Source organism: Podarcis pityusensis, assembly GCF_964106645.2.
Source record: "Podarcis pityusensis genome assembly, chromosome: 15".
NCBI lineage: Eukaryota > Metazoa > Chordata > Lepidosauria > Squamata > Lacertidae > Podarcis > Podarcis pityusensis.
Window position 1 is genome coordinate 32,794,888 of NC_138040.1, and position 24,867 is coordinate 32,819,754.

At 44.8% G+C, this 24,867-nt stretch overlaps 1 protein-coding gene across 1 annotated transcript in view; it reads right to left on the minus strand.

Moving 5' to 3' along the window:
* VSIG10L2 (V-set and immunoglobulin domain containing 10 like 2) overlaps positions 1 to 24,867 on the minus strand; it is a 64,858-nt gene that overhangs the window by 9,148 nt on the left and 30,843 nt on the right. Inside the window, exons 3-10 of the mRNA XM_080982367.1 lie at positions 23,189 to 23,630; positions 19,054 to 19,401; positions 15,852 to 16,127; positions 12,656 to 12,931; positions 9,537 to 9,797; positions 7,144 to 7,404; positions 6,157 to 6,447; positions 3,009 to 3,314 (exon numbers count right to left, since the gene is read on the minus strand). Of these exons, the coding sequence (XP_080838493.1) occupies positions 3,009 to 3,314; positions 6,157 to 6,447; positions 7,144 to 7,404; positions 9,537 to 9,797; positions 12,656 to 12,931; positions 15,852 to 16,127; positions 19,054 to 19,401; positions 23,189 to 23,267 (2,098 nt within the window). The 5' untranslated portion in view covers positions 23,268 to 23,630. The remainder of the gene's footprint in view (positions 1 to 3,008; positions 3,315 to 6,156; positions 6,448 to 7,143; positions 7,405 to 9,536; positions 9,798 to 12,655; positions 12,932 to 15,851; positions 16,128 to 19,053; positions 19,402 to 23,188; positions 23,631 to 24,867) is intronic.

Genomic DNA, 24,867 nt, shown 5'->3' on the forward strand with positions numbered 1-24,867 from the left:
CTCGGATCAGGCTTTCCCAACCTGGTGCCCGTCAGATGTTATTTGACTACAGTCCTGATCGTTCCTGGCCATTGACCATAATGGTTGGGACTGACGGGAGTCCCAACACTTGGAGGGCAACAAGTGTTGGAGAAGAGTGACACACAATCTCTCTGTGCGACAGAGAATTCTGCAAAAGGTTCCCAGTGACAAGTCACATCCGCCCCATACATTTAAAGCATGTGAATTCTCCCAAAAAATCCTGGGAACTGCAATTTGTTATGGGTGCTCGGAAGTGTAGCTTTGTGGGCGGTAAACTACAGTCCCCATGACTCTTTAAAGGAAGTAAAAGGTAAAGGGACCATTAGGTCCAGTTGTGGCCGACTCTGGGGTTGCGATGCTCATCTCGCTTTATTTGCCGAGGGAGCTGGCGTACAGCTTCCGGGTCATGTGGCCAGCAGGACTAAGCTGCTTCTGGCGAACCAGAGCAGCACACGGAAATGCTGTTTACCTTCCCGCCGGAGTGGTACCTATTTATCTACTTGCACTTTGACGTGCTTTCAAACTGCTAGGTTGGCAGGAGCAGGGACCGAGCAACGGGAGCTCACCCCATCATAATGTGCTTTAAATGTGCACTCACTGTATATGTTATAGACATTACAGAGCCTGTTAATCCAGAATGTTTGGCTGAATTCAGAGAGGCTGAGGGCTGATCCACTGGATGCAGTCTTGATCTTCCATCTCTGATCAAATAACCTGGTCCTTTCCTCCTTTGTCAAGAGATCTCATTTTTCGTATGTTTGGGAGATCTTGCAGTGAAAGCCCAGCTCTGTCAAACCCACTCAAACGACAGGCAGGGGTTTATATCGAAGGGACCCCAAGCTAGCAAGCGAAGAAGCAATTCCTTTCCAATGAGCCTGGTGGGCATGTCTTAGATAGGAGGGCGGAGAACACTTCCCAGAAGAAGAAGACGAAGGAAAATAATCCATGGCAGGAAGGATTAACCAAACCATGCAATTAAGGAGAGATGATGGGGCACAGGAATGACAACTCCATCCAAAAAGAAAAAGAAAACCACCCCCAAAAAAACACAACTCACCCATCAGATATAATTTGCCCCGCCTGATCCCTGTAGCATGCAGCAGCCTGTACCACTTGGTTTTGCAAATCTAAATCCAGCCTCATGCAGTGCAGCAAGACAAGAAAAGCAGAGGAAGCTGAGCCGCTCCCCGATGCAAAAGAAGATCAGCAACAGCAGCACAATTGAACACACACAGAGAGGGAGCAAAAGCAAAGGCACTGGGAGAAGCAATGGCAAGAAGCAGGTTCTTTCTGGTCACTGCAATCACATTCCAGACTCAAGAAGCACTTCCCCCTCTATCCTGTTTCTCATCTAACCTGGCTTTGGCTCCCAGCTAACCCAGGATTGTGTCTGCTATGACTGGCAACAACTCTTCAGGGTGTCTCAGGTAGGTCCTCCTTATCATCTGTTACTACCTGATCCTACCACCTGGGACATTCTGCATGCAAAGCACCTGCTCTGTCCCAGAGCTATGGGGTCTTAACTCACAGGGCAGCCTATGCAACACATCTACTCTCCCCACAATGAGATTACCCCACAGCCATCCTCCCCCTGTGGCTGTTCTGCTCCATCATGTTGCATTTGTGATTTAACCCACCACCTCCACCAGACAGACACAGAGAATGAACTGCCACAGGGTTTCATGTAAACACTTATCTTCCAAGCGAAGTGGATTCAGATTTTGCAGCCCTCAAATGGCACACGTACCACCTCCAGCTTTGAAATGCTCCCCACAGTTTGAGAAGAGGGCATTTGCTTCACTCCCCACAAACCACTCGAAAAAAGAATCCACTTTTAATGTTTGTTCGATTTTTTTGTGCTCTCTCCCAACACACACTCCCTATTTACATCCTGAAATCTGCTCTGTTAGGGATGAAGAAATGGCTCATGACTGACACAAGGATCAGCCAATTCACACTGTTACACAGCCAAGCTCTGAAAAGATGGAGGGAAGTTCCTTCAGTCTAGAGCAGGGGTGGGGAACCTGTGGCTTTCCAGATGTTGTCTGACTCTAAAAGAGGATGGAAGAAAAATTCATGGAGGAGAGAGCTATCAAAGGCTACTAGCCATAATGACTGTACTCTGGCTGGCTCCATAGTTGAAGGCAGTAATGCTTCTGAAAACCAGTTGCTGAAGACCACAGGAAGGAAGAGTGCTCTTGTGCTTAAATCCTACTTGCAGGTTTTCCACGAGCATCTGTGCTACTATGAGACCAGAATGCTGTACTTGATGGGCCACTGGCTTGATTCAGCAGGATCCTCTTGTGTTCTTATTATGTCTGACCATTGCCCATGCTACTCCAGCAACCTCTGGAGGGTCTCCATTTCCCCACCCCTGGTCTAGAGAAATATATATTTTCTGCAGAGTCCCTTTAACCAACTTTTAGAACTTTGCACCAAATGGATTGGCATTTGGGTTTTTAAAGGCATGGATGGAAAGCCTCTTCCTTCTGCCTAATCTGTTCATATCAGTGTGAGAAGTAATCGCAACTACATCACTTGGAGATCAATGGTGACTGCGCAGTCTACGAATTGTCAATACAAAATATTAAACTAAATTCTGAATCACTCAGAAGACTATATGGATATAGCAGACTGTGCAAATCAAAGTCTGAATATAAAGCATCTGGGTCTTCCCAGATAAGAGCTGAAACCCAACAGCCTTCGAATCTAATTAACAGATGTGTTTATTTATTGCATCAGTCCCATTAAAACAAACAAACAAACCACCAACCGATCATATTATTTCTTACATATCTGAAAAGAATTGATTGCTTCTTGGGAGAAAGGGCTAAGTTTGCCCCCCCCCCCCAATCCAGATGCCGAGCTCTTCCCCCGGCTCACATGAATCTACCATGTGGCCCTTAGGAAGGGGGTCACCACAGCTCCCAAGTTGACTTCTGCCACAACCTGCAGAGGAATGCTGTCACCCTAGCTACCCACGTCACCTGGTGTCTTTACTTCAGAGGGGTGCCCGGTCGTCCGGTGGTTGACAGCCAAGATGCGGAAGGCATACACAATTGCAGGATCCAGCCCGCCCAGCCTCTGGTCGCGGGTGTCAGGGTCAATATCGCTGACTACTGTTTCCCAGCTGCTGGCCAGCTGGTTTTTGGGAGCCTTCTTTGCTTCCCTCATCTGGACCACAAAGCTGGTCAAGTTCCCCGAGCCCTGGGTCTGCCACTCCAGTTCCACCTCTGTGCGGTGGCGAGTGTACATCAGCTTGCTGATTGTCACATTGGGCGGGGAGGGGTACTCTGCAAAGGAGGAGAAGGGTATTCAGTTAGTCAGTCAGTCTTGGCAAACCTCATACCTGCCATTGCTTGGGAATTCCAAGAAATCAAAAATTCAGTGCACTTTGGAAAGGTTCAGTTCCCGTATTGATTCAAAATGGTATTCACCGTATTTTTTGCCCCATAAGATGCACTTTTTTCTTCTTAAGATGTAAGGGGAAATGTCTGTGCATCTTATGGAGCAAATGCATGGTCCCTGGAGCCGAATTACCCAGGGGCGAAAAGCAGATCATGCTTTTTTTTTTTTTTAAAGAGGGAAGGGGGTGTTGAAAGGAAGCAGCTGATCAGGGAGAGAGATAAGGGACACTAGAGATAAAGGAGGCTGCCTGGGAGGGGGGAGGTAAAAGCACATGGATCCTCAGGATTTTTGCATTGGGTCACCCCAAATTCACCATCAGATCATATGTCTGTGGCCACAGCATGAACCACAAAAATGATACATCCACTCTTTCATTCAGAATATTTTTTTCTGGTTTTCCTCCTCTAAAAACTAGGTGCGTCTTATGGTCACATGCGTCTTATCGAGCGAAAAATACGGTAGCTGTACCCCAACACAGATGAAAACCTCCTCCTTGAGAGCACAACATTCGGCAAAGATAAAAAGAAATAATATGGATAAATAATTACTACACGCAGTAAAAAGGATACAGATCTTCACTTGTAGATTAATAGATTATTGAATGTGTTAACACGAATAGAAGTTCTAAATATTGCAGTTGCTGAATACGGATTATTATTTTGATTGGCATGTAACTGGATTAAATTAGATTTTGGAAGCAGAATTAAAAGAAATTATCAAATCTGTAATTCTAGCATGTGGGGAACCACCAAAATTATACAGGTGGAAAGTTGATTAATTGATATTTGATTTGGTATTGTGATTTGAAATGGATATAATGAGGCTTATTTTGGATTCTTGTAATTAAAAACTTATTAAAAAATTATTTTAAGAAAAGAAAGAAAACCTGCTCCTTGATCATGGAAAATTTGGTTACTATATCTTAAGAGGTGTCCAAATGTATGCAGTTTGGAATGTTTCAGTCCGCCATCTTGATTCAAAATAGTGTCCAGCTGTATCTAAACAGAAACAAAAACCTGCTCCTTGATCTCAAAAACTATAATGCAAAATTTGCTTACCAGGTACATAAAAGGTAAAGAAGAAGAAGAAGAAGAAGAAGAGTTTGGATTTGATATCCCGCCTTTCACTCCCCTTCAGGAGTCTCAAAGCGGCTAACATTCTCCTTTCCCTTCCTCCCCCACAACAAACACTCTGTGAGGTAAGTGGGGCTGAGAGACTTCAAAGAAGTGTGACTGGCCCAAGGTCACCCAGCAGCTGCATGTGGAGGAGCAGAGACATGAACCCGGTTCCCCAGATTACAAGACTACCGCTCTTAACCACTACACCACACAGGTAAAAGACCCCTGACAGTTAAGTCCAGTCGTGAACAACTCTGGGGTTGCGGTGCTCATCTCGCTTTACTGGCCAAAGGAGCTGACGTTTGTTGACAGACAGTTTTCTGGGTCATGTGGCCAGCATGACTAAGCCGCTTCTGGTGAAACCAGAGTAGCTCATGGAAACGCCGTTTGCCTTCCCGCCAGAGCAGTACCTATTTGTCTACTTGCACTTTGACGTGCTTTCGAACTGCTAGGTTGGCAGGAGCTGGGACTGAGCAACGGGAGCTCACCCCGTCGCGGGGATTTGAACCGCCGACCTTCCGATCAGCAAGCCCTAGGCTCAGTGGTTTAGACCACAGCGCCACCCACGTCCCACCAGATACATAGCTTTCCAAAATGCACAGCAGATACATCCTGCCTTTTCTCCAAGGGGTTTATGATAGCATGCATAAGAATCCTATTGGGAAGTTTACAAACAGGACACAACATCAATAGCCCCCCCCCCCACTCCTGCTGTTGCTCTACAGAAACTATCACTCGGAGACGCGATGCTGTCCCCTGGATCTGGAGGTTGCATATAGCCATGGATAAACACTTTGTCTACAAATGAGTTATTCGCTGTGCTGTTGCATCAACACAATCAAGAGCAGTCAATGTGTTGTGGGATCTCATCCCCCCATCTCCATGCCTTGAATCCATAGTACCCAACTTTAGAGTATCAAGCAGAGAAATCCAAACGATAGGAAGCCAGCGTAATTTATAGTGGGAGAAATTATGGCCGTGAAATTTACCCCTATTTCAAGCTGGCTAAAGCCTGGCAGAGGGAACCAAGCTTTTAAAACAGAATTAAACTTACACCACACTTTTTCCCAGCATCAATTCTGCTGGGTTACTCAGTCATGTGACATGTGAATGGAGTTTGGAATAGAAGATTTGGAGATATGCTTCAGAGGTCCAGACTATGGGGAGCCCGGAAAAATTAATAATTACAATTTAGACTATAATTGGTCATTTTTTTATTTTAGTTTATTATTTTTAATTGGATTATGATTTGGATATGCTGATTGGCTGTTTTTATTGGAAAATCAATAAAAATGATTTTTTAAAAAAGAAAGAATGGAGTTTGGAATAGGGGCAAGTCTCCCCCAGCCCCACCCTACCTCTGACGCTCCCCTGGAACACCCCTTTTGCAGAACTTACCTCAGCTGAGCCCTGGCTGAGCCAGGACGGATGACTTATGTCAACACATCTGAGCTGGGAGGAGACACTTCAACTGGTGCAACCCCAGCTGAGTCCAGGCTCAACTGTCTCAGCCACAGATCAATGTATTCCAAACTCCACACATCCCAGCAGATCTTGGGTTTGGATTGCAGCCTTAGCATTTTCACTTTACCTTCACGCATCTGCTTACTTTTAACCAGCAGGTTGATGCTGGCAGAGGTGTTGCCCACAGCATTCATGGCAGCGCAGCGATAGGTACCACTGTCTTTCATCCACTCTGTGTCCCGGAGGGTCAAGTTAAGCCAGGCGTTCTCCTGCTGCAGCCGGTATTTCCTAGCATCCGTTCTGACAACCTGATTCTTGTTGTTGTACCAAAAGACCTCTGATCCCAGGTAGGCGCCTTCGAGCAAACAGGCCAGCTCAACCTCATTGCCTTCAAACAGCGACACTTTGGATCTGTCTACCACAAGCTTAGGAGGTTCTGTGGAGAAGAAGAAAAGAAGGAAGGAAGAGCCTGAGAAAAGTCGGCAATAAAGGTGCCCTTTGGGTGCCCTTTTAACAATTGTGTGCCAGGCAGGAATTTGATAGGGAAAGCTTTTGCTTAACAATCTCAGAAAATTAGAATATTAAATGAAATCAGCAAAACAAGGACTGCAAATAGAGCAATATTGGACCTCTGAGAAGTAGAAGCATGCATATGTACTCAGTACTTGGTTTGGGCCCCTTTTGCATCAATTACTGCCTCAATGCGGCGTGGCATGGATGCTATCAGCCTGTGGCACTGCTGAGGTGTTATGGAAGACCAGGATGCTTCAATAGCAGCCTTCAGCTCTTCTGCATTGCTCGGTCTCATGTCTCTCATTTTTCTCTTGGCAATGCCCCATAGATTCTCTATGGGGTTCAGGTCAGGCAAGTTTGCCGGCCAATCAAGCACAGTAATCCCATAATTTGGGGTTTTCATCAGCTGTACGCCATGATCATCACAATTATAACAAATAAAGGCTTGACATATCTCGCTTTGCATGTCATGAGTCTATCACATATATTAGTTTCACCTTTTAAGTTGAATTACTGAAATAAATGAACTTTTCCACGATATTCTAGTTTTTCGAGTTTCACGTGCACTATGCCCCTGAGCTATGGCCCCATCCCAAAGGTACTGTTCTCATCTGCTTACCCAAACGGACCCGGCACTCAGTAGCTCTTGTGAGAAGTGGGTGGGCTGCCACGCAGGTGAACTCCTTTCCCCCCAGGGTGGCGTTTGATTTCATGACAAAGATGTTGTGGGATTGTTTCAGTCCTCCGAGCACATGGTCCTTCCAGTCTCTCCACCACAGAGTCACCCGGGGTTCTCCGCCTGCCCAGTCGCAGGTCAGCATGAGGAATTCGTTCTGCTTGGTTGCTACAGCGCTGCAGGTCGGGTTCCCACCAGGGACCCCTGTGGCACAAACAGGACAATTCAGAGGCAGATTTCTAGCCTTAACAAGTCACCAAGGCTCACTGCCTTCAGAGTTCTGCTGGAGAATTCCATCTGGCCCTCCCGTTTCAAGGCAAACTGACCTAAGTTGCAGTATGCGCAGACTTAATGCCCTGATCAGAACACAGTTAATGATTAAATGATGCACTTCCATAGCTCTTGTGATGCGTGCAAAAATATGTTTTAAAAAATATATATATTTATTTATTGAAATTAAACCTTTTAAACAGCAAAATCAGGGATTCTACCAGATCATATTCAATAAATGAATACATCTGTATACAAATACTAATAGTATTATTTGAAAAGTTAGAAGCAGCGTAAGTTTGAACACTCTCATTAACTTTGTTATTCTAAATATTACAAAAATACCCATCTTTCCACAAACTTGTTAGGTTGATTGATGCATATTTTTTAATATAATAAGTAAACTCAATCATTGTTAAAAGGTAAAGGGACCCCTGAACGTTAGGTCCAGTCGCGGACGACTCTGGGGTTGTGGCACTCATCTCACTTTACTGGTCAAGGGAGCCAGTGTACAGCTTCTGGGTCATGTGGCCAGCATGACTAAGCCACTTCTGGCGAACAAGAGCAACACACGGAAACACCGTTTACCTTCCCACTGGAGTGGTACCTATTTATCTACTTGCACTTTGAGGTGCTTTTGAACTGCTAGGTTGGCAGGAGCAGGGACCGAGCAATGGGAGATCACCCCATCGCAGGGATTCGAACCTCCAACCTTTTGATCAGCAAGCCCTAGGCTCTGTGGTTTAACCCACAGCGCCACCCACAGCATCAGATAGTTGTTTATTTACTTGGCATCTGATGGGATGGCGTTCCACAGGGTGGGTGCCACTACCGAGAAGGCACTCTGCTTGGTTCCCTGTAAACCCACTTCTCCCAGTGAGGGAACCGCCAGAAGGCCCTCAGAGCTGGACCTCAGTGTCCGGGCTGGACAATGAGGGTGGAGACGCTCCTCCAGGTATACCGGGCCAAGGCCATTTAGGGCTTTAAAGGTCAGCACTAACACTTTGAATTGTCCTTGGAAACGTGTTTCAAATGTGCTTTAAATGCCTGGTGTAAATTACATGCCACATGCTCCCAAGTTTTTCACTGGAACAATGAGAGCTGGGGACTTAAGAACAAAAACCAAAGCCAGAGAGCCTCGTGTCCTAAGGGCCCTTAAATTAGGATGGGGCTCACTCATTGCCAAGCGTGATTTGCTGTTAACCCAGACCAAAATGGCATGGGGAAGTTTAAACGCCAATCGTGCTGCACGTAGAGAGCTCTCTATACAAACTGATATTTAAAAAAAGCAGAGACATCACCTTGCCAACAAAGGTCCGTATAGTTAAAGCTATGGTTTTCCCAGTAGTGATGTATGGAAGTGAGAGCTGGACCATAAAGAAGGCTGATCGCTGAAGAATTGATGCTTTTGAATTATGGTGCTGGAGGAGACTCTTGAGAGTCCCATGGACTGCAAGAAGATCAAACGTATCCATTCTTAAGGAAATCAGCCCTGAGTGCTCACTGGAAGGACAGATCATGAAGCTGAGGCTCCAATACTTTGGTCACCTCATGAGAAGAGAAGACTCCCTGGAAAAGACCCTGATGTTGGGAAAGATGGAGGGCATAAGGAGAAGGGGACGACAGAGGATGAGATGGTTGGACAGTGTTCTCGAAGCTACCAGCATGAGTAGCTCCCCAAACTGCGGGAGACAGTGGAAGACAGAAGTGCCTGGCGTGCTCTGGTCCATGGGGTCACGAAGAGTCGGACATGACTAAACAACAACAACATACAAACTGATATCTCCCCATGATCCAATCACAGCCCTTCAGTGCAAGCCAGGGCTGCGTATGAGCCTCAACATCCAGATTACACAACTTTTAGAAGACATCTGAAGGCAGCCCTGTATCAGGAGGTTTTTTAATGCTTGATGTTTTTATTATGTTTTTACATATGCTGTAAGCTGCCCAGAGTGGCTGGGGAAACCCAGCCAGATGGGCGGGGAATAATAATAATAATAATAATAATAATAATAATAATAATGGACAAAGGTTTTACTGGGAGGAGAAGGAAGGTCACTACTCACACACAGTGGTTCTGCAGATGGTCTCGTCTCTGAGCGCCGGGTGAGAAGCCAGGCAAGTGTAGGAGGTCCCGTTGCGAACGTCTTTGCCATGATGGATTTGGGTGGCATTGGAGTAGGTCGCTGTGCTGTTTCCTCCCCACCGGGATTTCACCCACCGCAGCCGGACCGGGGGGAACCCTCCCTGCCACAAACAGCGCAGGGCAAGGTCTTGGAAATTGGTGGCTGGCAGTGGAGTGCAGCTGGGCTTCCCCTTGGGCAGATCTGTGCGTGGGGGGGCAAACATGGTATCAACAGCAACGAGGAGTTCCTGGCACCCAGCACATCCCTGTTGCCTGGGGCCCAATGGGTGGCGAGAGGCGAGAACTGGCATTCCCATGTATGCCTCTTGCAACATGGACACACACAGTCGTTCAATTTACAGCCATCCTGCTCAACCATCCCAATATAAGCGGGAAATCCCAGAATTGCAGAAGCCATCCTGGCTTCTGGTGGGATCCTGGAATGTCCTGTTCTTCGGTTTGGCACTCTGGCGCACATCAGCTGGTTCACGCCAGAGCATGGGACCCAAAGATGCTCTATTTTTGGTCTCACACTCTTGTGCAAGTCAGAGAGCTTGGGGCCAAAGAACAAACAAGCGTCCCCATTTGGATCAGCAGAATGTTGGAGTGTGTCAAATGCATATTGTAGGCGATTCCCTTTAGCATCTCAAATGCACCTATGAAGGTGATTCCCTTTGACATCTCCACAGGCTTCACCCACAGTGGCATTGCAGTTCCTAGAGCTCCTTGGGAAGAGGGATTGATTGTTATACCACTCTGACAATTGTAGCTCTGTGAGGAGAATAGGGGACTCTTAGCAGCTCTCAGCACTCTTAACAAACCACAGTCCCCGGGAATCTTGGTGGGAAGTCACGGCTGTTTAAAGAAGTATGATGCTCTGGTCCCTACCAGAGATGAATGGCAGGCTAAATGGATGGACTACCCTGAGATGGCAAAAATGACCTCGAAAATCAGAAATCAGGAAGAGCAAAATTTTAATAAAGAATGAGGGAAATTTATATTGTACTTGGAAGAATACTGTGTAAACAATTGAACTCTTTAACAGGACTCAGATAACAATTGTAATGTAACAAAGACTTTGAACATAATGGATAATTAATCAACTGGATGACTTTAAAAAATGAAGTAGAAAAGGATAAATGTGGAACCCATGGAAGGGTAGAGGGAAGTCTATAGATTTGAATGAATCTTATATTTGTTTTGATTTATATGCAATTTTGAATGTAAACATTAATTGGAAAAACCAAACAAAAATTAATATAAAAAGTGGTATGACACCCCTTTAAATGTATTATTGTGCAGATGGCGTCTGACTGTGGCAAGATAGGGTTGGAAACCCATAGTGAGGTTGGGTGGAAGAGAGAATCCTAGAGATGGCACGGATTGAACAGAAGTACATTACGCTGCAATGTTTTGTTGCCGGATGCACTTGTTGCGGCTTCATTTCTTTCACTCTTCTCTCTCTCTCTCTCTCTCTCTCTCTCTCTGTGTGTGTGTGTGTGTGTTTAAAAAATAATGTCCACAAGCCAAGATGGCTGCCAATGTACTCCTTAAAAGCCAACGCACCTGTGCAGCAGAACTGCATGACTCATCTTTCATAGACTGCCAATCATTTGAGGATGCAGGTGGGGAAATCTCCTGTCTGGTTCCCACATGAAAACAACATATTGCCTGTAGGTCAGCCATGAACTCAGACAGGGTTGTTTTCTGTGTGAAAAGAGAGAGGGAGAAATCCCCAACCCCAACCTACAGTTCTAGGTGGTACAGTACAGGAAGACTGGTAAAATGCTATTGCTACACATGTAAAGAGGCACCACAATAACTTACTGGGGATGGAAGATCATGCAATTTGGTCTCTGGTTTAAGGGCAAGGTTTAAGAATTCCTAGGTGGATTCTAAGGCCATGTCCAAATTACAGTCGTACCTCGGAAGTTGAACGGAATCCGTTCCGGAAGTCCATTCGAATTACAAAACATTCAGAAACCAAGGTGCGGCTTCTGATTGGCTGCAGGAACTTCCTGCAGCCAATCAGAAGCTGCGGATGCCGCATCAGCCATTTGGATTCCAAAGAACGTTTGCAAACTGGAATAATCACTTCTGGGTTTGCGGCATTCGGGAGCCAAAACGTTCTACTCGCAAGGCGTTCGACTTGCGAGATACAACTGTACTGGCTTAAAACACAGCTGTCTCGTTCTATTTCTTATTTTGGATTGAAGTCGGTTTGTGGGAAATGCATCAAAATGCTGTGTTTCCCTTTTAAAAAACAACAGGATAGATAGATACCGGCTTGATGTGGATTGTGGTTAATGTTTTGTGAACACGGCTTCCCAAACCAGCAGTGAAAGTGCACTGGTTGCAGAGTAAACGAGCACCTCTTCCAATGTTGCATCAGACATTAAACAACAAAGAAGAACCCGTTTCAGCCCACTTGAAAAAGTCTCCTTGGCTACTTACTGCTGCTGTTAGCTACATAAATAATAACAAGAACATCAAACAAAGCAATCCTCCCTTTTTAGTCCTAATAAAATGTCAACCCCATTCGCTCCACACTAGTTCCTTCCAAATAAATGCAGAAGGAAATAAATCTTTACTCTCTTTCATTCCTTTTTTGCAACAACAACAACAACAAAAAAGCCAAATTAGAAGCGTCTGACCAGAAAGAACAAAATTAAGTTTGTTTTGGCTCATATGCAGAAGAACCCAATTAAGATACTGTAGCTAAAGAGTAAGACATCAGCACCCTTCTGCCGTACATTGTTTCGTTTTTCAAAAAAAGGAAAGTTGTGAGTTCTTTGTTCTGTGACAGGTGACATTCTGCTTTGCTTTCTCTATCGTTTAGGTTCATCAAAAGATGGAAACATCTCTAGAAGAGGCACCCATGGCCTTCATTTCCTAGTGATGCTCTACACACCAAATAAACCCTCACCCCCCGTCTCCTCTTTAGCCATGACAATATTTGGAAAGGTAGAAGGAAATAAAAACCAGAAGACAGAGGGAAGGAAGGAGCAGCAGCACATGCCAGAGCCTCATGCCCAAACAAGACGAGAAGGGATTACTTACAGTAGACTGTTAAGATAATGGCGGTTTGAGTACGTGTATTCAGATGCATGTTCTGAGCAAGGCAAGTATAGATTCCTGTTTGGGTCCTTGAAATCCTGGTGATCACATACTTCTGACCAGAGTAGACTTGGGAGCTATTGTAGAACCAAATATAGTGGCTGGGTGGATTAGACGATGCCAGGCATGTCAGGATCACCTCTTCTTGCTCATTGGCTGAGAAGCCATGTTGGTTTACAGCAAACGGCTCCACGCTGATCACGGGTTCATCAGGCCCATCTACGGAAGAGACCATGAGGTTAGTTAGAGGCGTACCTGCTGCAGAGAAAGGGCTCGGGATGAACTTTAGAAGCCAGTATATTTAGCCATCATTATGACAGTCAGATAGGGACGCGGGTGTTGCTGTGGTCTAAACCACAGAACCTAGGACTTGCCGATCTGAAGGTTGGCGGTTCGAATCCCCGCAACAGGGTGAGCTCCCATTGCTCGGTCCCTGCTCCTGCCAACCTAGCAGTTTGAAAGCACGTCAAAGTGCAAGTAGATAAATAGGTACCGCTCTGGTGGGAAGGTAAACGGCGTTTTCCGTGCGCTGCTCTGGTTCACCGGAAGCGGCTTAGTCTAAGGTTACCAGATGTCCCTGTTTCCTGGGGACAGTCCCTGGATTTACAAATCAGTCCCCACACAAAATCCATTGAAGTTGAAAAGTGTCCCTGGATTCAATGAAAAAAATCTGGTAACCTTAGCTTAGTCAAGCTGGCCACATGACCCGGAAGCTGTCTGTGGACAAACACTGGCTCCCTTGGCCTATAGAGCGAGATGAGTGTGCAACCCCAGAGTCGTCCGCAACTGGACCTAATGGTCAGGGGTACCTTTACCTTTATGATAGTCAGAGCAGATCTACAGTATTTACTTGTAGCAACGTTAAACTGGTATCATTGTCAGGGCTTCCACCCAGTGCAAACAGGAGCTGAGCAGGAAAAGCAGTTTCTCTTACAGGGTGTATATATTTGACATGACCTTTCACGTTGCCAAGTTAGCAACCCCTGTCTTGGGAGATTTAGATGTACTTAGATGTATCCCTTCTCTCTTTTCCTGATCAAAATTCCCCCCAAAATTTCCCCATTTTTCCACACAGGCTTTTTCTTCATGGAGAAAACAGCAATTTTTAGATCATGGAACAGCAGGGATTTGGAGAGGTCCTCTTCATCTGCACTAAAAAATGTCCAAGGCAGCTAACAATAAAATTCAATACATAATAAATAAGTAGTTTCACAATACTACCCCTTCTGAGAGTCTGAGGCTGCTGCCGAATTAAAATTAGAACATTGAGAGATTTGACTCAGAGAGAAATGAGATAAAGAAAGCACAGACACGACCTTTTACCAAAACAGTTGTGGGAGATACAACATAGACATCCTGGCATTGGTAAGCTAATTCATAGATATATTGTGATAAACACACACACACACACACACACACACACACAACCTTTGCCCTGATTCAATCCACAGGTTATAGAGCTGAAACTTGAGAGTGAATAAGAGAGTGAGAGAAAACAAACAAACACAGTCTACAATCCAATATTCACTCATCTGTAAACTTAGTTCTAGACCACCCTACATTAAAATTATCTTCAATATGAGTATAAATGGAATCTTCATAATTGCCATTTAATTAATGAATTAACCCATATGACAGCAGAGGAAACGCTTTAAATAATTCTGATGCTCTCGTTTCATGCACTTAATTGTTCAATTCTTTGTTTGCTTTCCTTTAAAAGGTAGCATTTCTATTAATTTTCTTGTTGTTGCAAGGTATCAAATGTTATTAAACCACTCTCATTCTGTTGGGATAGCTGAATCTCTTGATGAATTTGAATTGCACGGTTTTGCATTGCAGTCTCCCTTTGAAGTCCCTTTGTCCAAGACTGTCCGTTTTGAGATCGGTTACACCATTAATGGCATAATTATCACTGCCTGCATTTCATTTTCCGCTGATCTCACTGTGTGCAATCCCCAACCATCTCTCTCCATAGACCAGAAACTCAAGATGACACTCCAGGCTGCTGGTTTTTTTTTTATTGTGTATGTATTCTGCAACATGTCACAACCACAGTGAATTAGCAATGGATTCATTCCGCTTAAGTTTGTTCTGTGATGCTTCCCCAATGCTGCCACATTATTGCTGTCCAGAGGGGCTACAGTGCAACCAAAGCAGGGGAACAAAAATAAACCAGATATTTTGCATTATAAAAAAAAAGTTACAGGGTTTCAGCAGAATGTTACAGGTTATGCACTGATTAGAAATGAAGCTGTGTGACTGCTCCAGAGCCTCTGCAGGGGCAAACCATATTGAAAGCGTGTGACCATCCCAGTAGCATCAATAGCACAAATAATCATGAATGCACAATAAAAAGGATGTCAGGAAAGGCCCTCCATGCGTCCGATGAAGTGAATGAAAGCTTATGCCATAATAAATGTGTCTTTAAGTAGCAAGACTCTGTTGATTTACTGTATTTTTCGCTCCATAAGAGGCACTTTTTTTCTTCGTAAAAAGTAAGGGGAAATGTCTGTGTGTCTTATGGAGCGAATACGTGGTCCCTAACACTGAATTGCCCAGGGGCGAAAAACAGATCCTGCTTTTTTTTTTAAGAAAGAGAGAAGGGGGTGTTGAAACGAAGCTGCTGAGCAGCTGATCGGCAAGCGATCAGGAGGGAGATAAGGGACGCTAGCAATAAAGGAGGCTGCCTGGGAGCAGGGAGGTAAAAGCACATGGATCCTCAGGGTTTTTGCATTGGGTCACCCCAAATTCACCATCAGATCCCATAGCATGTCCATGGCTACAGCCTGCACCAAAAAAAGCACACATCCACTGTTTTGTGGGGCCGCAATGGCGCACAAACGTGGTTACAAAGCACGGATCCACATGGATTCTCAGGATTTTTGCACTGGGCTACCCCAAACTCACCATCAAATCACATATCATGTCTGTGGCCACAGCATGAACCACAAAAATTATACATCCACTGTTTCATTCAGAATTTTTTTTTTCTTATTTTCCTCCTTTAAAAACTAGGTGCGTCTTATGGTCAGGTGCGTCTTATAGAGCGAAAAAATATGCTTTTTTTTTAGCACCTTTCCAGCACTGAGGAAAGACATGGAAAGACCAGAACATTTGGCTCCTTTCTCCAATTACTTACAGATAACGTCAAGGTACATCCTGTCACTGGTTTGGCTATTGACTTCATTTTGGGTGGTACAGGTGTACCAGCCCATCTGAGTCCGGTTAGACGATGTCAGGTTCAATAGACCTTCCACTGTTTCTGCGACGGATACTGTGCCATCCCGGTTAGTGTAGCGCTGCCATGAATATGTAACAGGAGGCGTCCCCTCCTTCACTGTACATGTCATCACAACAGGCATGCCTTCCACGGGCGTTGAATTGTTCATCTGCAGGAAAGGCTTTGAAACAGGAACTGCAATAGAGCAAACATAGACTTGAGCTCAGCTATGCCCTTGCCCTTTCCAGGCACTATGCTCTACCTCCACTCTGCCTCCGAACGCCACTTGTTTGGAAACGCAGGCGGGCAGACTGCTCTTGCATTCACGACCTGCCTGCCAGCTTCCCATAGGCACCTGGTTGACCACTGAGAGAACAGGATCCTGGGTTAGATGGGTCATTGGCCTGATCCAGCAGACTTTTCTTATGTTCTTATGACAGAAACAGAACGTAGATCAAGGATGAGCAAACTTCAGGATAAGAAGAGCAGAAGAGCCCTGCTGGATTTGGACCAAAGACTTGTCTAATCCAACCTCGTCTTTCCTACAATGGCTAGCAAGATGCCTCTGCAACAGCCGAAATCAAGAAAGAAGGGCAATAGCCACATAACATCGGTCTTGAAAGACCTACCTTGGCAACCAGTACGCTTCCGAGCACAATTCAAAGTGTTGGTGCTGACCTTTAAAGCCCTAAATGGCTTGGCCCAGTAGACCTGAAGGAGCGTCTCCACCCCCATCGTTCAGCCCAGACACTGAGGTCCAGCTCCGAGGGCCTTCTGGCAGTTCCCTCGCTGCAATAAGTAAAGTTACCGGGAACCAGGCAGAAGGCCTTCTCGGTAGCAGCGCCTGCCCTGTAGAACCCCTTCCCATCAGATGTCAGAGAAATAAACAACTATCTGACATTTAGAAGACATCTGAAGGTAGCCCTGTTTAGGGAAGTTTTTAATGACTGATGTGTTAATGTATTTTTAATCTCTTGTTGAAAGGCACCCAGAGCGGCTGGGGAAACCCAGCCAGATGGGCAGGGTATAAGATGATGATGATGATGATGATGATGATGATAATAATTAGTTATTATTATTATAATCTCTCATGATTGTTTCCCAGCAACTGGTAATTTAAAGGCATGCTCCCTCTGATCTTGGATGGAGTCATTAGCCTTCATAGCTAGTAGACACTGATAAACTTATCATCCATGAATTGATCTAAATTATTATTATTAGTAGTAGTAGTAGTAGTAGTAGTAGTAGTATTTATTGAATTTATACACTGCCCTATACCCTACATATAACGCATTGCAGTAAATTAACCTTGAGGTTACCATAGCATAGAAAACAATAGTTAGTCTATCCCTGTCCAGATAGGGGCGTAGCTGGCCACCAGCCGAAGGTGATGGAAGGCACTCTGGGCCACTGAGGTCACCTGAGCCTCAGGCGACAGCAAAGGATCCAGGAGGACCCTCAAGCTACAAACCTTCTTCTTCAGAGGAAGTGTAACCCCATCAAGAACAGTCGATCTCCCACCCACTTTTAAATCTATTTACATTCTTGGCTGTTGCCACATCTTGTAGAAGTAACTATACCCTGTGAAGTACTTTCACCTCCTTCCATTCATTGGATTGCCCCAAGTTCTACTATTACAAGGGAGAAGGAACTTCTCTATTCACTTTTGTCATGCACAATGACCCCTCCCTTGCTCGCCTCTTTTTTCTAAATTGAAAAGCTTTGAATATTGTAACTTAGCCTCTGGTCCTGAAGGGAGGATATAGTCATCATAGTGACTATCCTGGGATGAGAGACTGAGAGAAGGGATCCCAATCATCCTCACATGCATTTTCTTAGCTGAAAATTGCAATGTATGTTTCCCTCCCCTTAATTTACAACTGGTGCTGGGAAATACAAGGCTGACTGCCTTAAGATGAGAAAAGGATTAAATCGTCCCCTGTCGGAAAGCAAACACAAGCCACTCCAATTGAACTGCTGGCAATGAATGGCAGCTACATACTTCTGAGAGATAATCCCCCAGCAACAAGAAGAGTATTTGACAACTTGAGTTTAACCAACCCCACCAGCAGCAAAATACAGGACCATGAAAGCCCAGCTGCATCATTCTGCATACACAAGAGGACCGGATGTCTGGATGACACACATGAAACCTGGGATACACGTTCCCCCAATGTGCCTCTTAGAAAGGCCTTCTGACCAGCACACCCGAGGCAGGAATGTTAACTCTTTTTGCGGAGATCCAATTACTTGGCTGCAACCGTTTTTTATCTCTGGACAAATTTCAAGAGGCCAGAGTGTGCTGGCTGACATTCATAAGGTGCTTTCAGTAGACAGGATCCTTGACAGCTCTGATCAAGATGAGCCAGGCTGCTGTTTGCGCAGGAACCCCCCAAGCACATCTGTATATTGTTTTCAATTTTGCCCATTGACCTGAGTCCAGCTGTTGCATTCTGCCAGACTATCCTGGCTCCAGGATGGGGAGGGGGGAAAGGTCCTAAGTGGGGCCCACTTAACCTGGAAAAGGTGGAGACCCAAACCAAAATTTTCCGCACAATCTCTCTGACCTTGGGTTCTCCATGGAAGCATCCATGGAAGCATTCACTTCTGCTACAAAATATTTTGCAGCAGAACAAATTCATTCTGGATTTTCATGCCGATTTTAAAATGCAAGTCAACATAGAAACAAGATGGACAGGTCTTATACACATGGGCACATTCGAAAGCGACACAAATTCAAAACAGATTGGGCCAGTCGTTCTTTCTGAATCCCTTTCCTTTCCCCCTGTTTTCCACATTCCTCTCCTTGGCTCCTTTCCCCCTTGTAGGTTCCCAAACACATTTCAAGATAAACACACATGGAACCCTGAGAGGGGGGATTTTGGGGGTACACAATTTGGTGTTGAGAAGTGACAAGTGATCGAAGAGTTAAAACATCCCTCCCCACTGCTGCTTCTCTGCTCTAAATCTCGCCTTCCCTAAATGAGGAGATGACATTAATGAGGCCTCAGCCAACATGATCAATGGCCAAGGAGTTGTATAGTTCAGCAGCATTTTCAGAGAAGCACAGAGGCTCTCAAGGAACAATCCTTCTGCATTTCAGGCACGCAAAGCTACTTACCCAAAACGATGAGCTCAATATAGAAATAAACGACTTTGATTTCATCTTCTTCACCATACATTGCCTGGCACAGGAAGCGCCCTTCCGCTGACGTTTTCAGGTTCTCAATCTCCAGGGTGGTGTTATCCAACGTCACATTCCCCAGAACACCAGAGCCCCTCTCCACTTTGGACTCTACGCCATTGCTGATTGCCACAGCTCTGGGGATGTCCGAGCCCAGCTTGGTGAAACTCCAGAAGACAACCATGGGCGAAGCCGCATCGCCGCATGGCAGCAGCACCGAGCGATCGCGCACCCCTTTGACCACATGTTCCTCATACTTGGTTTCTTTTAAAGGGAGCAGCTGACCTAGAGGAAACAAGCAGCTTAAGTTTTCCAGGAATCCCTTTGCAACTAATATCAGAAGGTTTCGCAATGGACACAACTCAAGGGGCGCCAGTACTTACTCCACTAGCATATGGATTTATGCTAGTGCAATAGAATGTTTTCCCTCCTGCAACTCTGTAACTTCTCCCAATCTGCCCAGGAGGTTCAGAGAACCCCATAATAGATTTAGGGGGCACACAGGGGGAGAAGATGTGGTAAGTTATATCACTTAAGCATAAATCCTTGTGCTGGTGGAAGGAGCTGCTTAGTGCTACATTGGACAACATATTTTCTATGTTTTCCTCATTCATTTAGTTGAGGATATTAGGAAATGGCGTTGTAACACAATGGATTATTTTACCATATAGAACCATGTAGCCCAGAGGACTTTCCCAATAGGGAGGAAGAAGTCAGTTCACATCTAAATGTGAATATACCTAATTCAGACTTCCCAAAACAATCACCTCTCTTTTTAAATCTGCACTTTTCTGAATTTTGCAATGCAGTTCCGCAGCCAAATAATGCATACAAAAACATGCAAATTAGGCAAAAGTGTGCATTAAGATGCATACATTAGTGAGGATAACATACAAGAGTGTATTTTATTTGGATGTACTGCTTTCCTCCCCAAAATGTATACTTTGGGCAAAATAATATAGAGTGGTACCTCAGGTTCAGAACTTAATTCGTTCTGGAGGTCTGTTCTTAACCTGAAACTGTTCTTAACCTGAGGTACCACTTTAGCTAAGGGGGCCTCCTGCTGCCGCAGTGCCACTGCTGCACGATTTCTGTTCTCATCCTGAAGCAAAGTTCTTAACCCGAGGTACTATTTCTGGGTTAGCAGAGTCTGTAACCTGAAGCGTCTGTAACCCGAGGTACCACTGTACAAAAAAATATAAATATTAGGAGGTGAATTAAAATGCTAGCTACTTTTTCATGAGGAGTTATTTTTTTATTTAAGCATCCAAACTGGTGAAGAAATGAGAACTGAATTTAAGATTGAAAAAAATGGAAAGAAACAGAAATTAACAGATTTGTCCATCCTAAATTCCATTTACTTTAGCCCTTTAACAGAAGATAAATATGTCTGCAATCTTCTGCACACAAAGCACTGAGCTCCCAGTTTATATCCCGCTCCTTCTCAAAAACTGTGGGCAGCTTATACAAATGCACCCTGCAATATTTCATAATTGGAACATGCCAGTGACACTTCTATTTTCATACTAACAATGATTCCTCGAATACTCTCCATCCACCTATTAAACATTGGGCTGCCTGAGCATCCATCTGCTCTGCCATTTCCCAGTCCGCTGCATTGATTGGATATCAATATAGATATATAACTGCACTACAGTCTGCTGTCACCAGTTCAAAATTAGCCTCATAACATATAAAGTAGCAAGCTATGCTTATGATGTTCCAGAACATCAGCCACGTATCTCATGCAAAGACCTTCATTGGACCCTGTTAACTTGAAATAGGAGGGGTAGTTTTGTTGCCAAGGCCGGCATCAGAGCCCGGCATCCAAGAAGGACCCACTGCTAATGTTTGCTTTGAGGAGCTCTTAATAATTTTATTTAATGGCCTGGCACTCCCAGCAGGGCCAGCTGGCTGGATTTAGTCAATCTTTCATAAAGTTCTTACAAATAACTGGAACCTCTGTGTCCAAAAGCTATATATGGTGTCAAAGTGATCTGAATGTGTAGCCTGTCAGGACTGAGGTGACCACATTCTGAAACAGCTGAACTCTCCAAATCATATTTAAAGAGAGTCTCAGACACAGCACATTAAAGTAGTCCAGCCTAGGTAGCGTATAATATACAACTGGATAGCTATCTATACTTGGTCATGGACCACGGCACTGACAACAATTGCTTAGGAATGAACGAATCTGTAATTTAGGTTCTGTCAGTTTCTCATTTTCCTATATTAAATCCAGATCTCCACATTTCTGCTACAATTTATGGTTCATTTCTTCTTTTTCTTTAATCATCATGAAAATTCGCTAGCCTTTTAGTGTGAGTTCCTCCTAACAAAGGTGTTTTTGTAGGCAATTTAGCCAGTGTGGTGTAGTGGTTAAGAGCGGTGGACCTGTAATCTGGTGAACCGGGTTTGATTCCCCGCTCCTCCACATGCAGCTGCTGGGTGACCTTGGGCTAGTCACGCTTATCTGAAGTCTCTCAGTCTCACTCACCTCACAGAGTGTTTGTTGTGGGGGAGGAAGGGAAAGGAGATTGTTAGCCGCTTTGAGACTACTTAGGGTAGTGATAAAGTGGGATATCAAATCGAAATATACACATTGTTTTTTGCAGTGCAATTTCCCTTAATCTCACGTAGCTTTGTATGCTATTTTCACTAAACATAGGCATGTTTTTTCTACACATTACCTGGCTGGAGAACTGCATGGCATACATTGGAGAAGTGTGAATTTCCAAGGATGGCTGAGGTTTGGCTTGCATGTTGATTCGGAAAGTATGAATTAGGTAAAAGGTAAAGGGACCCCTGACCATTAGGTCCAGTCATGGATGACTCTGGGGTTGCGGCGCTCATCTCGCTTTATTGGCCGAGGGAGCTTCCGGGTCATGTGGCCAGCATGACTAAGCTGCTTCTGGCGAACCAGAGCAGCGCACGGAAACACCGTTTACCTTCCCGCCGGAGCGGTAACTATTTATCTACTTGCACTTTGATGTGCTTTCGAACTGCTAGGTTGGCAGGAGCTGGGACTGAGCAACGGGAGCTCACCCCGTTGCGGGGATTCGAACTGCCAACCTTCTGATCGGCAAGTCCTAGGCTCTGTGGTTTAACCCACAGCGCCACCCACTTTCCCATGAATTATGTAGGCTCACCTTTAAATATGAAGTGAATAAATTTCTCCCCCGCTCCACCGATCTCCCCATCCAGAATGTAGATCAAGGTTCCCCAAACGTTGGTCTCCAGTTGCTTTTAGACTATAATTTCCATAATCCCTGACCACTGGTCCTGCTACCTAGGGATGATGGGAGTTGTAGTCCAAGAAGAGCGGGAGATTCAAGTTTGGGAAATCCTGGTATAGACACATACAGTTTTTCTACTGTAGCTGGCCTGGCAAAATTTCTATACGGCTTAGGCCCAGGCTATCTGAAGGAACATATTCTCCAATATGAACCTGCCCATATTTTGAAGGCCCTTTTCTTGGTACCATCACCCTCAAGGCATGCTTGATGGGGACATGGGAGAGGGCCTTCTCAGTGGCTGCTCCCAGACTTTGGAACTCCCTCCCTAGAGAAGCGAGACTGGCTCCCTCCTTGTTGCCCATCCACTGGCAGGTGAATGTTTTATTCTGAGAGGCCTTGGGGATCTGGTTGTTTTTTTTTAAGAAAAGGGCTTTTAATAGTGCTGCACTGTGTTGCTATCTGCATTTTCATTGATTTTTAAATATTGATTTAATTCTATTTGAGCTTACATACTTTTTAACTATTATATTTCACTTAAAAAATATGTACCCTTGTTTTAATTTGTTTAAGTTGCCTTGAGTCCCAGCCTGGGGCAAAGCTAGGAGATAGAAGAAGAAGAAGAAGAGGAAGAGGAGGAGGAGGAGGAGGAGGAGGAGGAGGAGGAGGAGGAGGAGGAAGTTACTCAGTGCTTCTTCCTTTTTTTAAGAAAAAAAGATGTAGATACTCATCATGAAGTTGTTACAGTAAGTACCCACACTTTTAACATTTGGGGGTGGGAGGTGGAAGTACTGCGTACTCTTCAGTACATCCAGGTAAAAAGCACTGATGTTACTCACCATAAGCCACTGTTGGGAGGATGTAGATTATTTTCAGCAGGCTCCTAATTTGTAGGTTCCTTGTCAATCCATAATCCATTGCTCCATGTCACTGCGTGAGGAAGGAACCAGAAGCCAGAGACCCTCCTAGCTCCGTTCGAACCGGCACATCTCTCTAGCCTTCAAGCAAGTGCTCACCACTCTGTCCCCAATTTTTTCAACTTCCTGCTTACTCTGCAGACCTTGTTAACCTCCGTGACATAGAAAGCCGGTCTCTCTGGGTCCTCTTTCAGCCTCTCGTCCATCAAAATGCAGCCCTCATCAGTCTCAGGTTACTCCGAATCTCCCCTGATTAATCTTCAATTATTCATTTCTTCTCCTTAATCTCGTTTCCTTGATCTATTATGCAGGAGCTTCTTCATATATGATGAGTCAACTTTCTTTGGTTTTAGCATCTTGGCCTCTAGCATGAGATAAAGATCGAGAATATTCGGTTCTCCCTAGGAAAATCTAAGTCATGAGCTTCAAATCTAAAACCATAACCAGGAGTCAAATCTATTTCGTGTTTTCCAAAAGCAGACAAAGCAGGTCTTTCATTTATTGATTTAATGCATACATATCTTTCCTCCAAGGCACTCAAGGTAGTGTAGTCTACTTTATCCAGTTTTGTCCTCTCAGCAACTCTGTGAGGTAGGTTATGCTGACAGATAGCAACTGGCCCAAGATCACCCAGTGAGCTTCAGGTCCTAGTCTGACACTCTAACCCAAGGGTAGCCAACCTGGTGCCCTCCAGATGTTGCTGGACTACAACTCCCATCATCCCTGACTATTGACCATGCTAGCTGGGGGTGATGAGAGCTGAAGTCCAACCTCTGCTTTAACTACTATGCCACACCAATTCTCTTTTTGTCTGAGGTAACCCTGAAGTCACACTTAAGGATATTGCATTCAGTAAGGCTTACTGCAGCGAAGGCATTCATAAATTGGAGCTTCGAGGATGTGCTTGACTCTCTCACCTATTGAAAGCAGTAGGGCTTGAAGGTTTTTCGCACTTGCCTGCTTATGTCTTAAGTTTACAACCGTAAGAAAACAGACAAGGTCAGTCTGTTGGACTGTGCAGTTCAGTATTGTCTATATTGTCAGGGGGGAAACAATGCTGTCCAGGGTTGTAAAGACTGTGGAGAGAATAACTGGGTGCACTCTTCCCACCTTGGATCAAATCGATGCTTCCAGGTGCCATAAGAAAGCTGCAGAGATAGTGCAGGATAGTGCGCACCCCGGAAATGATCTCTTTCAGCTTCTGCCTTCTGGAAGAAGGTACAGGGTTATAAAGACTAGGACTAGCCGCCTGAGAAACAGTTTCTATCCAAATGCGATTTTGGTTTTAAATGCAGTGTAAGGCGTCTCTATGGGAGTATATTGTATTTAAAAATGGGGTGTCAGAGTTTTTAGGGGGGCTAACCAGGTTGGGGTAGCTGGGATAGCAGGCTTGTTGGTTTTTGAATGTCCTATGTAGATTTTTTTTTTCAATTTCGCTGTTCTGTATGGGACAGTGACAATAAAGATTATCGTATCGTACTAACCAACAATGTCTCTCCAGGGTTTCAGACAGGGGCACATTTCCAGCTCTGCCTGTTGATACCAGTGGGTGAACTTGGGACTTTATGCATGCAAAGAAGATGTTCTTCCACTGAGCTGCA